At 43.9% G+C, this 18505-nt stretch overlaps 1 protein-coding gene and 1 pseudogene across 3 annotated transcripts in view; one reads left to right on the top strand and one right to left on the bottom strand.

The window, feature by feature from the left end:
* The first annotated feature begins 4084 nt into the window (after window positions 1–4084).
* On the top strand, window positions 4085–5708 carry LOC306653016 (tubulin beta chain-like; annotated as a pseudogene). Its single transcript has one exon. The product of its transcript is annotated as a tubulin beta chain-like (transcript).
* A 2879-nt stretch (window positions 5709–8587) lies between these two features.
* Window positions 8588–18505, bottom strand: part of TEP1 (telomerase associated protein 1) — a 39755-nt gene continuing 29837 nt past the window's right edge. The window contains exons 36-55 of one of the 2 annotated variants that reach the window (XM_079126346.1): window positions 17932–18056; window positions 17710–17809; window positions 17378–17533; window positions 17023–17235; window positions 16519–16672; window positions 16207–16419; window positions 15397–15557; window positions 15045–15158; window positions 14024–14131; window positions 13527–13659; window positions 13363–13439; window positions 13123–13255; window positions 12853–12989; window positions 12576–12700; window positions 11315–11461; window positions 11071–11167; window positions 9803–9908; window positions 9479–9696; window positions 9261–9365; window positions 8588–9043 (exon numbers count right to left, since the gene is read on the bottom strand). In XM_079126346.1, coding sequence (XP_078982472.1) covers window positions 8921–9043; window positions 9261–9365; window positions 9479–9696; window positions 9803–9908; window positions 11071–11167; window positions 11315–11461; window positions 12576–12700; window positions 12853–12989; window positions 13123–13255; window positions 13363–13439; window positions 13527–13659; window positions 14024–14131; window positions 15045–15158; window positions 15397–15557; window positions 16207–16419; window positions 16519–16672; window positions 17023–17235; window positions 17378–17533; window positions 17710–17809; window positions 17932–18056 — 2745 coding nt within the window. In that variant the 3' untranslated portion in view covers window positions 8588–8920. Of the gene's footprint in view, window positions 9044–9260; window positions 9366–9478; window positions 9697–9802; window positions 9909–11070; window positions 11168–11314; window positions 11462–12575; window positions 12701–12852; window positions 12990–13122; window positions 13256–13362; window positions 13440–13526; window positions 13660–14023; window positions 14132–15044; window positions 15159–15396; window positions 15558–16206; window positions 16420–16518; window positions 16673–17022; window positions 17236–17377; window positions 17534–17709; window positions 17810–17931; window positions 18057–18505 lie in introns of those variants that run through there. The other variant, XR_013761710.1, reaches the window with a different exon arrangement.

Here is an 18505-nt window from a genome sequence, read left to right as displayed (position 1 = left end):
TGTATGGTGTAATTCTGTTCATCACACCACTTAAGAAGTAAACAGCAGCAATGTATTCAGTGGCATATGGATGTGCACTTGTCTTCTTACACACCGCCATGAGCCTAGAATTTTCAGTGCACATGATGTCAGCATATTTCTGAAAGCTGACTTGTGTGGTTTGCTAAAAGTGCTGCAGTATTAATGATAAATGCACCTTACATGAGTGGCACTGAGGAGTGTATCAGACAACAAAACCAACAATTGACAGTAGTACAGAAACTTCGGAAACAGAAGATTAAAAATTTTTAAGTCCATACTTCACAAAACTGTAGTAAAATTTCCCAAGTGTGATATTTCCACTATAATGCACAAATCAATAATAACTAATGTGTTAACTTCTTTCTTTAGACCAAAAACTGTTCTATAAACTGTTAAAGAGGAAAGTTATGTGTCAATTTGGACTACTTAATTTTAATGAATATTCACAAATATTCAATGACGCACCCTAACCTTGCACCAAGACAGCTTAGTAATAAATTATTTTAAAGTAATACCAGCAACAATTTAAAAAGAAAAGCTTTGCATAATGGTTACACCCCACTTTTTTGCACAGGCACACAAACTTGGCATAAAATCTTCAACAATTATGTTGTGAAATATGATAGTCTTTTCATCAAATAGTGCTAGGACAACTTGAATATCCACCTGTAAAATAATGAATTTGGAACACTACCCACTTCACAATACATGTAAAAATTAATGCAAATATATCAAAACTATAAAACTCTCAGAAAAAAATAAGGGGAAATCTTTATGACCTTGGATTAAGTAACAGTTTCTTAGATACAACACCAATAGCACAAGCAAACAAAAAATAAATTTAAAACTTTGCCCATCAATAAATAAAATATATCCAGTCAAAAAAAAGCATAAAAAATTTTTGCCCATCAAATGACACTGTTAAGAAAGTGAAAAGATAACCTATGAAAGAAGAGAAAATGTTTGAAAATCATCTGATAAAGGCCTGGTTTCCAGAATATATAAAGAACTCTTAAAATTCAACAGTGAAAAGACAACCCAACTAAAAACAGGATTTGAACAGACATTTCCCAAAGAAAAATCCAAATGACCACATAAAAAAATGCTTAGAATTATTATGCATTAAAGAAATACAAATCAAAACTATAGTTAGTTACTACTTTATACCAACTAGCATGACCATAATCAGACAGACAATAACATGTTTGCAATAATGTGGACAAATTAAGACCCATACACCTCGCTGGGAGGACTACAAAATAGAGCAGCTGCTTTGGAAAACAGGTCATTCCTCAAATAGTTAAACGAAGGGTTATCATGAAACTACAAATGCCACTCCTACCTATACAACTAAGAGAATGGAGAAATGCTCACACAAAAATGTGTGGTAACAAGAAGAATGTTGGTAACCAAGAAGCAGTGACAATTCAATGACGAATAAATAAATGGATAAGTGATAAGATTATTTTTAGAATTCCAATTAATAAATGTAGAAAGCATAAGGAAAATAGAAGTTCACTATTAGAAAAACACAGTAATAACTGTTGCAATCATGATACATAAACTGGGCATGGTGGCATATACCTACCATCCCAGCTATTCAGGAGCAATGTGAGTTGGAGGCCAAGGTTAAGAAAAAAAGATTCGTAGACAGGGCTAGGGTATAGTGCAGTACAGTGATAGATAAGCATTTGCCCAGCATGCATTAGGCCCTTGATTCAATCCCCAGCACTACACACACAAAGATCCATAAACAAATGGTAAAATTAGTTGTCAAAACAGGATGTTTGCACAGACTCCAAAAACCTATCTTGCCAGCTGTGGTGGTCCATGCCTGCCTATAATCCCAGAAACTTGATAGACTGAAGAAAGTTTGAGGTCAACATTGGCAATTTAGTGAAAACCTGTCTCAAACATTTTTTAAAAACATTTTAAAAACACCTTTTAAATAAAAGCAGGAATGTAGTTCAGTGTTAGAGTATCCCTGGTTCAATCCCCAGTACCTACAAAAAAAGAAAAAAATTATCTCAAAATTTATTATTGTAATTTTTAGTATATGACCACAAATTCTTTGATACTTCTCCATCCTGGAGATTTAATTTGCTTCTTCTTGTGTGAAATGGACTTGGTCATTTGCTTCTAACAGAATATAGTAAAGGTACAGATAAAAACAAAAATTGTTGGGCTGAGGGTGTAGCTCAGTGGTAGAACACTTAGCTAGCATGAACACCATCAACCTCCCCTACCACAAAAAAATAAAAATAAATAATAAATAATGGCAATCACCTTAACCTTTTAGGGAAGTGATTGGATCATAAAAACTCTGATTATATCAATGGGTTAATCCAAAGATGTGTTAATAATTTAATGAACTATTGGGAGGTGATGGAATCTGAAGGAAGTAGCACCTAGTTGGATGAAATGGGTCACTGGGAGCATGTCCTAGAAAGAGTATATCAGGCTCCTGCTTCCTGCTTGCTGTCCACCATGAACAGCTCTGATCCATCACATGCTCCCTGCCATGAGGTTCTGCGTCATCACAAGCCCACAGTGATGGAGCCAAGTGACTATGGACTAAGGTAAAACAAATGTTTCTTCCTCTAAGTTGATCTTCCCAGGTTATTGTGTCATAGCTTGAAAAGTTGACTAACACAGGGTATATATGTATTTGATTCCTGGTTCTCCTTACAGATACATGACAGAATTCAATTTCCTTGACATTAGTATAGTCATGTGATTTCTCTGCTAATATTTATGAAATATGAGTGGGAGAAGGTGCTTTATTTCCAGGTGGAAGATCATATGCCAGCAGTTACTCACTATGTGAAGCAAAGTCCCTAGTGTGAGTTAAATAAAAAGCCCCCTCACTGGACATGGAACATGAATAAGAAATCAATCTTTACTATTTCAAGGTGTTGATATTTGGGGATTGTTACCACAGTATAACCTCAATATCCTAACTGATATAGAAACATTCATCGCCCTGGATGGAAAGATTAGGTGTTTGAAAGAATGTCAGTTTCACATGTATATTTTCTGAAAACTGAATTTCTGAATCCAGGTTTCATCTAATTAATTAAATATAAACTAATAACCATTTTGTGAAAGAATAATGAGAGGATACTTGTACCACTGGAAAACAAAAAGAATAGTCAAGGTAGCATTTATTAAACACTTAACTTAGACCAAGTTAGTTTTACACCACTTAATTCATTTAAAGCTATTAAGGGCTCAATGAAGTAGGCACCATCATTATGACCATTTTATAGGTGGGGAAAGGGAGGCATGGAGATGGGAACTCAGTTTTGTTCCAAGCCATGCATTTAGTCACTGTTACTCATTTCTCTAAGGAAGTGCTTTTCAGGCCTTCTGTGATGAATAACCAGTTTGTTTCTTTGTTTTGATCTGAACTGTGATGAAATAATACTTCAATAAAATGTAATTACTAGTAAAATGAAATAAAAAGCGAACAAAAAAAAGGCTGTTTTTATTATTAAATTTGTTGGCTCTAAGATTACTTTTCAAATGCCTATGTAGTTTAAATGCTTATTCTCAACTTCTATATTTATCTCACTGAGAACCATTAATAACTTATGGGCTAGCACTAGTCCTTGAACCAAACTTTGAGTGTCTTTGCTCTAGATTTCAAAAACAGATGTAGATGTGTATATAAAAATAGATGTATGTGGGCAAAGTGGTGCACACCTGTAATCCCAGAGACTGGGGAGGCTGAGGCAAAAGGATCGCAAGTTCAAAGCCAGCCTTAGCAACTTAGTGAGGTCCTAAGCAACTTAGTGAGATGCTGTCTCAAAATAAAATATAAAATAGGGCTGGGGATGTAGCTCAGTGGTCCAGTGCCCCGAAGTTCAATCCCCAGTATGGGAAAAAAGAAAAAAAGGGCTGGGGGATGTGGCTCAGTGGTTAAGCATCCTGTTTCAATCCCTGGTACCAAAAATAATAATAAAAATAAAAATAGATGCATACCTCCATTAAACCAAGCCCTCTAGCCTTCGTCCGCTCCAACGTGGTCTTCAACTCTGTTCCTTCACCTACTTTCAGCATCATGCGTGAAATCGTGCACATCCAGGCAGGCCAGTGTGGCAACCAGATCGGAGCCAAGTTTTGGGAGGTCATCAGTGATGAGCATGGCATTGACCCCACTGGTAGTTACCATGGAGATAGTGACTTACAGCTGGAGAGAATCAATGTGTACTACAATGAAGCAGCTGGCAACAAATATGTTCCTCGGGCTATCCTGGTGGACCTGGAGCCAGGAACAGTGGACTCAGTGAGATCCGGACCATTTGGCCAGATATTCAGGCCAGACAACTATGTGTTTGGTCAGAGTGGTGCAGGAAATAACTGGGCCAAGGGCCACTACACAGAGGGAGCAGAGCTGGTGGACTCCGTCCTGGATGTGGTGAGGAAGGAGTCAGAAAGCTGTGACTGTCTGCAGGGCTTCCAGCTGACCCACTCACTTGGTGGTGGCACTGGGTCGGGCATGGGCACCCTGCTCATTAGCAAGATCCGGGAGGAGTACCTAGACCGCATCATGAACACCTTCAGTGTCATGCCCTCGCCCAAGGTGTCGGACACGGTGGTGGAGCCCTACAATGCCACCCTGTCTGTCCATCAGCTGGTGGAGAACACAGATGAAACCTTCTGCATCGACAACGAGGCCCTGTATGACATATGCTTCCGCACCCTGAAGCTGACCACCCCCACGTACGGCGACCTCAACCACCTGGTGTCGGCCACCATGAGCGGGGTCACCACGTGCCTGCGCTTCCCCGGTCAGCTGAACGCAGACCTGCGAAAGCTGGCGGTGAACATGGTGCCCTTCCCGCGCCTGCACTTCTTCATGCCCGGCTTCTCGCCCCTGACCAGCCGGGGCAGCATGCAGTAACCGTGCCCTGACGGTGCCCGAGCTCACCCAGCAGATGTTCGACGCCAAGAACATGATGGCCGCCTGCGACCCCCGCCACGGCCGCTACCTGGCAGTGGCTGCCATCTTCCGAGGCCGCATGTCCATGAAGGAGGTGGACGAGCAGATGCTCAACATGCAGAACAAAAACAGCAGCTACTTTGTGGACTGGATCCCCCACAATGTGAAGACGGCCGTGTGCGACATCCCGCCCCGCGGCCTCAAGATGTCAGCCACCTTCATCGGCAACAACACCGCCATCCAGGAGCTCTTCAAGCGCATCTCGGAGCAGTTCACCGCCATGTTCCGGCGCAAGGCCTTCCTGCACTGGTACACGGGCGAGGGCATGGACGAGATGGAGTTCACCGAGGCCGAGAGCAACATGAACGACCTGGTGTCCGAGTACCAGCAGTACCAGGATGCCACCGCCGAGGAACTGGGAGACTTCGAGGAGGAGGAAGAGGAGGAGGAGGAGGCTTAGGAACTTCTCAGCTCCCTTGGTAAACTTCTTGTCCTCCAGCATCTGCTGGTGAACTATGCTGCTCAGGTTTGTCTGTCACAAGTTCACGGTTGATAAGAATGTGGATCCCCTCTAAAAAGGGCAGTATTCGCTTTCTTAAAATATCTATACTAATAATGCATGTAGCCCATACTCTCCAAATTTTTGTTCTCACTCTTTCTGAGATAGCAAGTTTCAGGATTTCATCTTTGAGCAGTATAGGTTTTCTGTGTCAGTGCTTTGAACAGTATGTGTGCACCTTTAGTGAAGAGACGTATGTTTTTATGTTCGCTTTCCTGAAGTTTAAAATAAAGATATTTCTCAAAAGCAATTGGGGGAAAAAAAAATAGATGCATAAAAATTTAGTATATGAAAAAGATGCTTTTGTGGATGGGTAGGAGAGGCCAGGTCCTATTATCCCTCAGTCCAGAGGCTATGACTCTAGAACTTACCCAGACACTAGGAGACACTAAAATTTTACTTAATGATAAGAACCTAAAAGATAGTTATGTTAAACCTAACCGGATCTTTTCTTCAACTCCCCAAGTACATTCAGTGGTCCCCCTTATGCATGGGGGGCAAATTCCAAGATGCCTAGTGGATGCATAACACCACAGCTGATGATACTGAACCCTATATATACTATGCCCTGTTTTCTACAGACATATATATCTAGGATAGTTTTATTTATAAGATGGGCACCAAAAAAGATTAACCACAAAACTAATAGGACAATTATAACAATATACTGCAGTAAAAGTTACATGTGTTTGGTTTCTCTTTTTCTTTTTTCACAGTGCTGGGGATTGAACCCAGGGCCCTATGCTTATAAGGCAAGCACTCTACCAACTGAGCTATCTCCCCAGCCCTGGTCTCTCTTTCAAACTGTTTGTTGCACCATGCTCACCCTTCTAGTGGTGCTGTGAGATGATATAAGGCCTACAGGATGGGATGAAGGGAGGTGAACGCTGTAGGCATTGTAATGTGGTGCTGGGCCACTATGTGAGGGCTACTCGAACACAAGCCCTGTAGTACCGCAATAGTTGATCCAAGTAAATAACTGGGGAAATGGATGATTTCTGGATGGATGATTGCTGGACCACAGCAAGACAGAGCAAGACATCATCAAGCTACCCAGAATGGCATGCAATTTAAAACTAATGAATTGCTTATTTCTGCAATTTCCCATTAATATTTTCAGGCTATGGTGGAACATAAGTAACTGAAACCGTGGATGGGGGGACAACTGCATTCACTCTTACTAAAGTCTGTTCTTGTCTTCTCATAGCAAATGTACTATGATCCCACAAATATACTATGACCTGGCTGTATACCTCCAAGATAAGAAACGGTGGGGGAAAACCCCCTAAGAGTCAACAAGGCTGAATCTATGGAGCATATTAGTCTTTGTTATTACCCACCCCATACCTCTAGGGATTTTTGTAAATTTTCAGGGAATGGAAGACAGACAACTAGAGCTTCCTCCTGTCCATGATCCATGATTTTAGGAGAGCAAAATTAAAAGATTGAAGTCAGTGATCCCCCATTTTCTTTTCTGGGGATTGTACCCAGGGCTTGGTGTATGCTAGGCAACCATTCAGCGACACCCCCAGCCCTTTAGTGACTTTTAGGATAAAGCATGGTTCTCTGCAGGATTTCTGGGTAGGATTATAGATTATAAATTTCAAATTACTCTCAAGTAGACTTCCAGTCACAAGGTACATATGGAAGTTGTGATCCAAAAGGTATATTTAGAGCCTTTGCATGAGGCAAATGTGAAAAGATAGAAGCATGACCTATCAAAACATATCAGCTGATGTCCTTATCCTGTAGCTGAGAGGTCATAGGGCATTGGGTAGAAAAGGTAAAGTCCTTTGGATGACCTCTCTACGTAAAAACTGTAATCTGGGAAAGCAAACTGCAGTACACCTAAACTCCCCAAGCCTTAAAATTCATTTGTATACCACAGTACAGTGGAATTTCTATGAGAGAATCCTATCGACCAAGGACAAAATCCCTGTCATAGTCCTGGCTTGTCTTATAAAAGTCCTTGAATTCTTTTAGTTTCCTTCTTCCTTAATTCTTAGAAGGAGCCTGAAGGAATTACTTCTTCCATAAGATAAAATTTTAGGAAAATAAAAAAGTCCTAGGGGCTGGGGTTGTGGCTCAATGGTAGAGTGCTTGCCTCCCATATGTGAGGCACTGGGTTGGATCCTCAGCATTACATAAAAATAAATAAATAAAATAAAGGTATTGTGTTCATCCACAACTAAATATATGTATACATACATACATATATATATATATTTTTTTTTTTTTCTTTTTTTTTTTTTAAGAACTTCAGGGCTGGGGTTGTGGCTCAGTGGTAGAGTGCTTAGTGCCTAGCATGTGTGAGGCACTGGGTTCAATTTTCAGCACCACATATAAATAAATGAACAAAATAAAGGTCTACCAACATCAAAAAAATTTTTAAAAAATAATAACTTTAAAAAAGTTCTAGAACTTTAGTTTGTTTTCCTATATTAAGATCATGTAAGTCTATATTAAGTTCATGAGTAAGACTGTTTCAACTTCCAACATGCCTAAGGCTTTGTAAACCTCGAGAGAGACACACTTTTGTGATTTTTTTTTTTCCCGAGAATGTTAATTACTCTGGTGACTAATGCTTGCAAGTCATGTGGAAAGTCAAGGAGACAGCCTGGTGTTAGTGCCTTGGCTTCTCACCTTTCATCTGGGCAGTAGGTTCTGAGCCTAATGTTGTCAATGTTGTCCTACTTATATCCCAGTCCCGCACCTCCCTTTTTATCTTCTTTTAAATGAGAGTTCTTCAGCTCTCTATTCAAACCAAGTGTTCGTAAACACCACTCTTGTTCTTCCTCCAGGAATTCTAAAGCACACTTTCAGAGTACAAATGTGGTTGAGGTTCACTTTCTTGCAGTTTTAATAAGACTTAATGTGAAATTAGAATAGAAACATATCAGAACATCCATATTCCTTTTTTTTTTTTTTTCTTTTTAACAGTGCTGGGGATTGAACCCAGGGCCTTGATTTGTAAGGCAAGCACTCTACCAATTGAGTTATATCCCCAACCCCAAGAACATTCATATTCCTGATCTAAATGCACATGAGAACATAGGCAGGGCTGTACCTAAGAGTTTCTGACACTTTATTTTTATAATCTTATTAAGAAAATATCCCCTGGGAGGCAGGTGCTGTGGGGCATGACTATAATCCCGGAGACTGGGGAGGCTGAGGTAGGAGGATTGCAAGTTCAAAGTTAGCCTCAGGAACTTAGGGAGACCCCGTATCAAAATAAAAAATAAAAAAGGGCTGGAAATGTGGCTCAGTGGTTAAGCATGCCTGGGTTCAATCCTAGTACCAAAAAGAAAAAGAAAAAGAAAAGAAAATAGCCACTAGTCTTCAGGCTTTGCATCTGTAGCACAAGTGGTATCATCCTTCCCGTGAGTAGTACGTTTTCATTCCCAGGACAGAAAGTACACGTTGCCCTGTGTGTCTCCCACAGCAAGGTGCAGGGTTGAGTTGGGCCCCAGCCAAGGTTCCAGGCAACTCACTGCCCCTTCACATCGGAACAGGCCCAGCTAAAAGAGAATGAAAACAAGATTGGTGAGGGCTACAAGACTAGGGTCTTCTCACTTATTTTTTGCTCATGTCAATGTCTTTTTTATAGAAACACATAAGTCAGTAAAAGAGGGATTTAAGAAACAGATTTTTAAAAATCTTTTGCCCTTTATCCTAAATTTATTCTCTTGTAACATTCCATTAGCCCCTATTGCACACGCACACACACACACTTACCAGTTGCATGCTGGGTCTCTCCCACAGCTTAACATCTCTATCCTTTGAAGCTGTCACCAGCAACTCAGGCAGCACATGGAGGGCTGTGACAGAGCCTGAGTGAATCTGAGAGGAGTGGGACAGTGTCACAGTGAGTCTTCAGTTAAGGAAGCATAGAAGTCTACTGTACAGACATAAAGCCTCCTCTCCTACCTTTGTGACCCTTCCCTCAAACTCACCTTTCTACGCTGCCGTGTCTTGAGATGTGTGATTGTCGGCCAGGTTTCCACGTTGGTATTTAATTCATAGCACATAGATGGGTCTGTCTCTAGAGTCTGGGTTGTAGACATTTTTACTTTCTTCTGCCAGATATTACCTGTGGTCCATTCTCCTTCAGGGGTACATTCAGCCAGGTTCCACAGCATCCCATCAGAGCTGGCACACAAAAATGAGGACTCTGCCATTTTAAAGGCATAGTTAGAGCCAGATCTCAGGCCCTGAAGGGTCTGCCAGGCTCCCCTAGGCCATTTCGGAGATCCTTGGGTCCTTCTGTTTCTACTCACCAGATTCAGGTTTGGCCTGAGTTATTGTTATCAGGGTCCTACTAGGATTCTCTAAATTCAGGTCAAAATCCAGGCTTTCTTCAAAGTCTCCTGATTCCTTTTGTTTCTGTATAAGGACAGGTAACTTTGTTTAGCTACCCATATCTGCTGGATGAAGCAAGAGTTTTCTGCTCTAGGATGGTCAGGATGCTTTTTTAAAAGTATAGTACAGGGCTGGGAATATAGCTCAGTTGATAAAGCACTTGCCTAGCATGTGCAAGATCCTGGGTTGAATCCCCAGCACATGAAAAAAGATAAACATTATAACGTAGATACAGTGAAGTACACAAATCTTAACTGTACATTGCAAGAAATTTTCACACATGCATGCATCCATGCCATCATCCCCAGATCAAGATGTAGAATGTTTTTATCACCCCCAAAATTACCCTCTTGCCCCTTCCTAGTCAATTCCAGGCTGTCCCCAGAGCCAACAATATTCTGACTTCTGTCACCATAAAGTAATTTGCTTGTTCTTGCACTTCATTTACATGGAACTGTATAGTACGGACTGCTCTGAGTCCAGCTTCCTTTGCCCAGAATAATGCTTATGACATAAGTCTGTATTGTTTCATTCATCAACATTCAATATCACATTCTTTCTTTTCTTGCCATTAAGCATTCCATTGTATGACAAATCATTTTATCTATATAGAGAGTTTTAGGTTGTTTTGGTTATGAAAAATAAAGCTGTCATCATCATTCTTATACCTGTCTTTTGGAGAGAATGTGTACTCATTTCTCTTAGGTATATACCTGAAGTGGAATCACTGGATCAAGGATAGCAGATCAGTATTTAATAAATTTTCTGGAGACAAGGGGCTCCCAGGAACTTATCCTTGAAGTGAACATCTAGTAAGTATCAAATACCTACAAGGTAACTAACTACTAAGCATGATGAGAGGACAAGATCCAGTCCTTGCCTTCATGATACTAAAATTCACAACAGCAAGATAAGAGATGTTAAAAAAATGCAATTTAGAAAGCTCCTAGGTTTATGATTTCCCACAATGTTTTAAAAAGTGGAACTCTTTTTTGTATCAATGAAATCTCACATGGAAATCCAATATCTAAGGCTCTAAAGTGGTGTTGCTCCAGCTGAAAGAGGATAAGGAGATTTGGAGCCAAATGCCTTTCCCTTCCCTATATCCTGCATGACGGGCCCCATGGTTTAAAAACACTGGTCCAAGACAAATGTTAGCTTTAACACATAGTCAAATAGAACTTACCAAGAAAGAAAGAACTCCAGGGTCCCCTGGCTGCAGGAAAAACACACCATACTCCTTGTGGGTAGACAGTATCACAGGATGTTGTGCATATTTTTTCCTGGTTTATAAGAAAGTAAGAGGCTGAGCCAGGAACACTTCTCTTTAAGACCCCAGTGTTTGTTCTAAGTTGGATTCTACTTCAGGGTAACCACCAACCCACTTTTTCTTTCTCCAGCTCAGGAGAGAAGAGCATTTTGGATCTTACCCTATTACGGAGGGAGCATCCCCTGGCTTCATGTGTAGTAATTCCAGATCTGCTTTGGCCAAGACGAGGGAGTAACCATCAGGGGCCAGGCACAGCCCTATCAGGACCCCCAAGTCCTGCAGAACTCGTTTCAGATGAAGACTATAGCTAGAAAAATGTACATGGACAGAAAAATATCTTACTTTAGTTAACTTCCCTTAGTTCCCCACGAATTCCTCATGAGTGAAGCATAAAACAAAAGCATTAATGCCCCTCCAGTTCCTGTTCCTCATTTTTCTGTTTTTGCAGGATCAGGGATCAAACCCAGGAGCTTGAGCATGCCAGACAAGTGCTCTACACCTGACCTATGTTCTCAGCCCCTATTTTTCTTATATTCACCATCACCATCCCCTTACTTGCTCAAACTAGGAATCACTAATATTTTATTCTCCCTTATCTCCCTACCTGCAACTGATCAATAAGTCCTGTGCATTCTACCCACAACACATACTTAAATTTGTATCTTTTCTTCTCATCTCTACTTCCCACATCAGGACTCAGTCTTCTCTCAGTACCTCACTACCACTGTCCATCCCGTATATTATCACCAGAGTTCTCTCTCTAAAATTCAGATCATGGGAATAGGGGTGTAGTTCAGTGGAAGAGTGTGTGCTTAGTGTGTGTGTGTGACCCTGGGCTTGATCCCCAGCACCAAAAATATAAATTAGTAAAGTAAATAAGTGATAAATAAAACTCGGATCATTATTCTATTCAAAATACCTGGCACTGTACCCTCTACAGCCAACCCCCAATTTATCTTTCAGTCTAGTCCTCCACCTGCTCCACTGTGTCTCCCCCATACAGTCCCTGGAGGAACCCAAGATCTTGGCTACATTTGGAATATTATGTACCCTTCATTAACGCTACTTCCTTTTCCTGAAACACTACTCCCTTTACTGGTCCAGAAAAGTCCTTTCCATTCTTTGTGCCCAATCTCAACTATCAACTCTTTCCTAAAATTTCTCAAATTCTGAGGTCCCAGGAGGAACTGTAGGCATCCTTAATTAAAGAATCATTTGTATCCGGTTCACATTGCCTGGCCCGGAGCTTTTGAGAATTACTCATTTAAAGTTGTCATGACCAGGTGCAAAAAACAATTGCCTGCGCAACAACTAACATCCTGTTGACCTATTTCAGAAGTAGGAGTAGAGTTATTTGAATAAAATCCCTGGTATAGGGAGATGACCATTCCTACCACATTCACCCAGCTGCTCTGTTTCACCTGAAATCTCTGGAAGTTGAACCCTTCTGTAGTTCCACTTGCCACTCGCTGATCTTTTCATCAGCACTGAGGACAAAGAAGGTGTGTGCCGAGTACCAGATCAGAGCACTAATGCGGCCTGGAGCCTGGTGTATAAGACAAGTTTAATTCAGTATTTCTGAGAAGCCAGGATTACCTTCTTTCCCCTCTCAGACATAGGTGCATAGGTGCAGATACCAGGAAACATGCAACCAGGGCAGAATTCACGTGGACAGAGAACTGAGTCGCCTCAGCTCACCTGTGCTGTGGCCACAGACTTAGCTTCCTGCCACAGTGTTAGTTCCCCAGTTTGATTGCCAGACACTGCCATAGAACCATCTGGTGCCCAGGTCACAGCAGTGATGGCTGAGGAACTCTTAGGTCTGTATATTTCATCTGGAAAAGACAGGAAGTGATTTGTTAGGAGATGGGCTACTGCTGAGATACAAGAGAGAGCAATTACCCTCGACCTTCTCTGTGTTAGTAACAGAACCCTCTCAAGCCTTGCCTCTGTCTGTACCTCACTCACCTGCTTCTTTAGGTACCTGCCAGAGCCGCACAGAACCATCCTCTGAGGAGGTGAGCAGGAGGCCTGAGTTCTCTGAAACAGCAGCTGCACTGACTGGGCCACTGTGTCCCAGGAGGGTATGTGTTTGGCACACCTAGGAGGAAGGGTTGCAGATGGGCCGTTGAGGGTCTGAGCCAACAGATGCTTGTCCCACATGTCTTCCACACCTTCCCCCACTCCAGGTTTTTACAGGGAACTCACCAAGAGAGGATGCCACAACCGTGTGGCCCCGTCCAGTCCAACAGTCACCACTAGAAGATCTGATCCAGGCTGTCCAGCTGATAAGAGACAGACTGGGTCAGAAGAAGGAAAGAAGCAAGGGAGCAGGAAAGAGGCAGGAAGAGAAGTGGCTGACGTTTCACTACCTAGGTGGGGTTCCAGGGTAGCTGCACAGTGACTGATGGGTCCAGAGTGAGCAGGGATGCTGGTCAGCTCCACGCCCTGATGGTCCCACACCTTCAAGGTCCCATCCCGGCCTACAGACACCACATGTTCCTCCTGCACCCAAAAGCACAGGACAGGGTCATTACTGAGCAGGACATGGGAAGTAGGACTTCCTCTAAGAGATGAGAGCTGAGCATCAGGAAGTTGGAAGATGTCATGGAGTGAGAACTTCGAACAGTTGGGTGGCTCAGAACTGCAATCCTGCCACAAAGCCATGATAGGATGCCATATTTTCAGGTTTCCATCTCTCTCTCTCTCTCTCTCTCTCTCTTTCCTCACATCAGCTCTCAGTCTCAACCCTACAATCCAGTCCCAAGGACCTCATTCTTTTCACTCCTAGATTAGATACTCAATGCATCCAGCCTCCCAAAGCCCACTAACCCTTCCAGAGACACCCAGCAAACTATTGCCTTCTCACCACAGCCACCACGGCGCTCACAGCACTCTGATGGCCCAGGAACTGACCAAGCTGCTGTCCCAACTGGGGGTCCCAGAGCCCCACAGAGCCATCAGTGGAGCAGGAGAGCTGCAGAGGCAGAAGTCAGAGGAGTGGGATTATTGGCATCTCTTCAGCATCTCTGTATGTTCACAATGGGGACTGGAGGGCAATAAGTCTAGTAATCAAGAACATGGGCTATCCCGGGCTCAAATCCCAGCTCAGCCATTCATTGCTTTGTGATCTGGGACAAGTATACTCCTCTGAGCCTTGGGTTGCTCAACTATTCAAGGAAGGTAATGATTAGTGTACCTGTCTGAGATAAGTGATTGTGGGGCTAAGTGCCTCTATATAATGGACTTAACACTCTGTTTAGTACATAATGAGCAGTTAAAATTATTATCCTTATGATTAACAGATAAAGGTGAACAATCCACAATGCTAAGGAGAGCTCTGTCTGTCTAGAAGGCAAGGGTAGGATAGACTATTCAACTGATATTCCCTCCTTTCTCATCTCTACAGTGGGAAGCTAGACTTCACGGAGTGCATATTTTGAGACTCATGTTGTGCCTTGGAACCAAAGAAGTCATAGCAGTACTTTCTAGCTATAGGGCCAGGGCATCCCAAGCTGTAGAGAGACAGTATTGTCTTATTGTTAAGAACATGGGCTTTCTTATAAGAATGTCTAATGGCTGAGGTTTATCACTGACACAACTTTGGAAAATGTTCTTTATTCTATCTGAAATGTAAAATAGAAATAAAAGAGTATGTACTTCACAGGGTACTGTAAAGATTAAGTATAACCAAAAAAAAAAAAAAAAAAAAAAAAAGATTAAGTGTAACAATATTATGCAAAGATCTTCATTTGAGCCTGGCACTCAGTAAACGGCACTAAGTACTTGGTAAATGTTAGCTATGACTATTATTAACAGGTACTAGAAAAGGAGTGTTGTCTTTCCCCAGGAATGCTGCTGGGCTCTGCTACCCCTATTCTGGCACTCACCAGCAGGTTGTCTTTGGTCCAGGAACAGCCAGTGACCCAATCACGATGACAGGCAGGGAAAGAGCAAATCAGAAGAGGGGTCTGAGGTGTCCTCACATCCCAGCAGAGAAGATTCTAGAAAGGTTCCAAGGAGAGCAGGCAGTCAGGTCCACAGGAGGGAGATAGGAGCACCAGGGCAGTTTCAGGTAAAAAGTTTTCAGGAAAGAGGAAGTGCAAGAGCTGATAGATTCGCAGGAGATTTAGCAGAGCAAAAAAAAAAAAAAAGGAGGAAGTGCTTGGGAAATGGACTGTTAAGGAATCTAGGAACCAGAGGGGCTGCAGGGCCCTGGGGATGCATCCCTGTTCAGCTCACCCGATCCCTGCCCCCAGTGGCCAGGCTGCCTCCGTCAGAGCTGAAGCTGCAGCAGTTCACAGGGCCCTGGTGTCCCAGGAGCTCAGTGCCACTGGGAAAGTCTTCTGCCTTGAGCAGCTGGGTCAGCAACTGCCTCGACCACAGCCGCACCGTGAAATCCTCTGCATTGGAAACAGAGAGAATAGAAGAATTCCTGAAGGTGGGAGCAAGACAGAGGCAAAAGCAACCATGTGGGCTAAGGATTATGTCTAAAGGTACAGCCCCAAGGGAGTGGACAGTGAGTCACTTGATATGGACAGGCCCTAGGCAAAGGTCACACAGAAATGCCCAGCAACTCCTAGCTCCAGCTCTGCAGCTTAGGCAAGGAGTGGGCTCCACACCTCTCTCTAACTTCACAAAGCAGCTGCTCCAGAACCTTCCCCTTCTCAAGGGCCCAGTGTCACTTTCAGCTCACTATCTGTGATGATCAAGCCTTCAGCCATGAAGAACCAAGGCCATTGTGCATTTTCACCTGGTCTCTCTCTCCTCCCCAGGAAACCCACCTGTTCATATTGCTATGTGTGTCTCTCACTGGGCAGAAACTCAAAGAATTACTGGAAGTTTAGAGGTCCCAGAATAAGAGTGGGGGAACAAGAAGAAACAGCCTAGAATGATTATGGAAGACAAATGCATTCAGAGCACCATGGAAGTTGTAAGCAAACAGACATTATCTGTGTGTGTGTTCTTTTACCTATGTGCACATAACTTGAAGGCAGGTATTACAGTATCTAAAGGAATGATTTGGTAATCCTGCCCACTGCTCAGTAGTACCTGAGGCAGAAGCCAAGAGTTCCTGGGAGGTGGCCAGTCCCAGCACAGACTTCTGGGATCTGGATAGGAGCCAGAGGGACTGGAGGGAGTGTTCCTTGAGCACCCAGCCCTGCAGGGATCCATCTTCTGCACCACTCACCAACACCTTGGAGCTTAGCCAGGCCAATGCAGACACTGCTACATCCAGTGCCTGACATGGAGCTTCCTGGGAACCTAGACAATGAGACAAGAAAGTGAGACATTTGAAAATGGGTGAAGCAAGGTGTATGGTCTTTCCAAAGGTACAAAACCCATCTACTTGCCCTTTGGTACCTGAGGATATTTTGTAGATCGTAATGCCATCTGCTCTGTACCCAACAGCCACAAGGTCACCATCTGGGCTGAGAGCCACAGAAAGGGCAGGAGAGAGAGGAAGAGAGCCCAGGCATCCCCGGGGCTGCCCCAGAGACCCTGACCACACTTGAACCTGGGGACCAAAAAATGATTTAAGGATACTCCACCTCTACCACCTGGTACTTGGCACCAAAAAATGATTTAAGGATACTCCACCTCTACCACCTGGTACTTTGCACCAAAAAATGAATTAAGGATACTCTACCTCTACCACCTGGTACTTTGCACCAGAGGTACAGTTACCCCACCCCAGCAAAGTCCTTCTGTGAGACCTGGCCATGCACATACTACACCCCTCTCCCTGTAGCTGCCACCATTCAGGCACCTGCAATCTCCTCAACAAAGCCCCCCACCCTCACCTAAGTATTCCCTGTCTTCACTACTCCCTCCTGGAAACCCACCATGTGCCCTCTATAACCTGACCTTGCCATCCTCTCCAGCTGTCAGTAACTGGCATCCGGCATTGAGGAAAAGCACAGCAGCAACAAAGCCACAGTGGGCAGAGAAGGCAGCCAGTCGTGCCCCATCTTGCCAGGCCCACAGCTCCACTGTCCTGTCCAGTCGGCCAACAGCCACAACCCGTCCAGGATCATTGAAGGCCAATGTCCGGACAGAGGCTCCTGGGGCTCCCAGTTCCTACACCAAGAGGCCAAAATGGAAATGTCAGGGCTTACTCTCAGCGTAAGCCCTAAGTTATACAGAATGCAAATGTCCATCATTCCCCATTTCTACTACTGTCCTCATGTGCTTCCTCCCTAGGAGCTACACAGGACCTTACCTTGGTGACTTGGAGGCCATCCACCCGGAAGAAGCTTACACTGCCAGCCCAGCTGCCTGCAGCTACTATCTGCCCCTCAGGGTGGAAGGCAATGCAGTTCAGGGGCTTGGGACAGGTGTGCTGAAAGGCCAGCTGCCCACGGACTGTGTCCCACAGCTAGAGGAAAGAGAGAAGAGGCATCAGGGTATAACTATAGATGTCAGAGTTTCTCAATTCCAAAGCTCTAGGGGCCACCTTGTCCAGTCCCCTATCTCAGTAGGTAAGGCCTCCTGCCTTGTGGAGAGAACAAAATCACAAGGCTGACTCACAGTTTAGGACCACTTTGTCATTACCTTTAGGCATCCTCCCAGGCACGCAGTGGCCAGCAGCCGGTGGTCTGGGCTCAGGCAGCAGCCAGTGATTTGGTACTGGTGAGCCTTGGTCTGAAGCACCCTGTCCCAGGAAGACAAAGTCAGGCCTCTGGGGCTGCCTAGCCATAGGCTTCTGCCTCATTCCTTTTCCCAAGGAAAGTAAAGGAGGGCCTCACTCAGAGACGTCAGGAAGGAAACCCTTACCGACAACCATGCTGCAGGTCCCAGAGCTCCAGGAGCCCATCGAAGGCAGTAAGGAAAAGGGCACTGTCCGAGAGGAATGCACAGGAGGAGATTCCATCACAGCCACTCACCACAGACTTCTCCTCCTGTGAGAGCAAGCAGGAGGCAGGCTCGGGCCACCCTCTCGACCTTCCATGTCCAACCACTCCAGGGCCCAACCAAAAATGAGGCCAAGGCAAAAAGGACTTGAGCCTACAGCTCTCTGCATTCCAGCCATAACACAGCTTCACATGGGGCTCATGATCTGAGTAGGGACACATCTTTCCAAATCCCATTCCTGTCCCCCAAGTCACAGGTTTTCATGGGTCTGAGGGAGTGGGTTTCATGCCCATGTACACAAGGTAGAACAATGTGGGTAGGAAGAGGAGAAAGAGGCTGTGGCTGTGGGACTCCCCCCCCCACCCCCCCAGCCTAATCTACCATCACCTTCTGCCTCAACTGTTCCCAGAAATGTATAGGAAACATCTCCCTTGTCTTTGCTGAGACTCCTCACTCAACCCAGAGGGCCTACCCTTCTCTGTTGTGTCCCCCTATT

The sequence above is a fragment of the Sciurus vulgaris genome (assembly GCF_902686455.1).
Source record: "Sciurus vulgaris genome assembly, chromosome: 2".
Lineage (NCBI taxonomy): Eukaryota > Metazoa > Chordata > Mammalia > Rodentia > Sciuridae > Sciurus > Sciurus vulgaris.
Note: the sequence above shows the minus strand (reverse complement) of the source record. Positions and strands in the feature narration are given on the sequence as shown.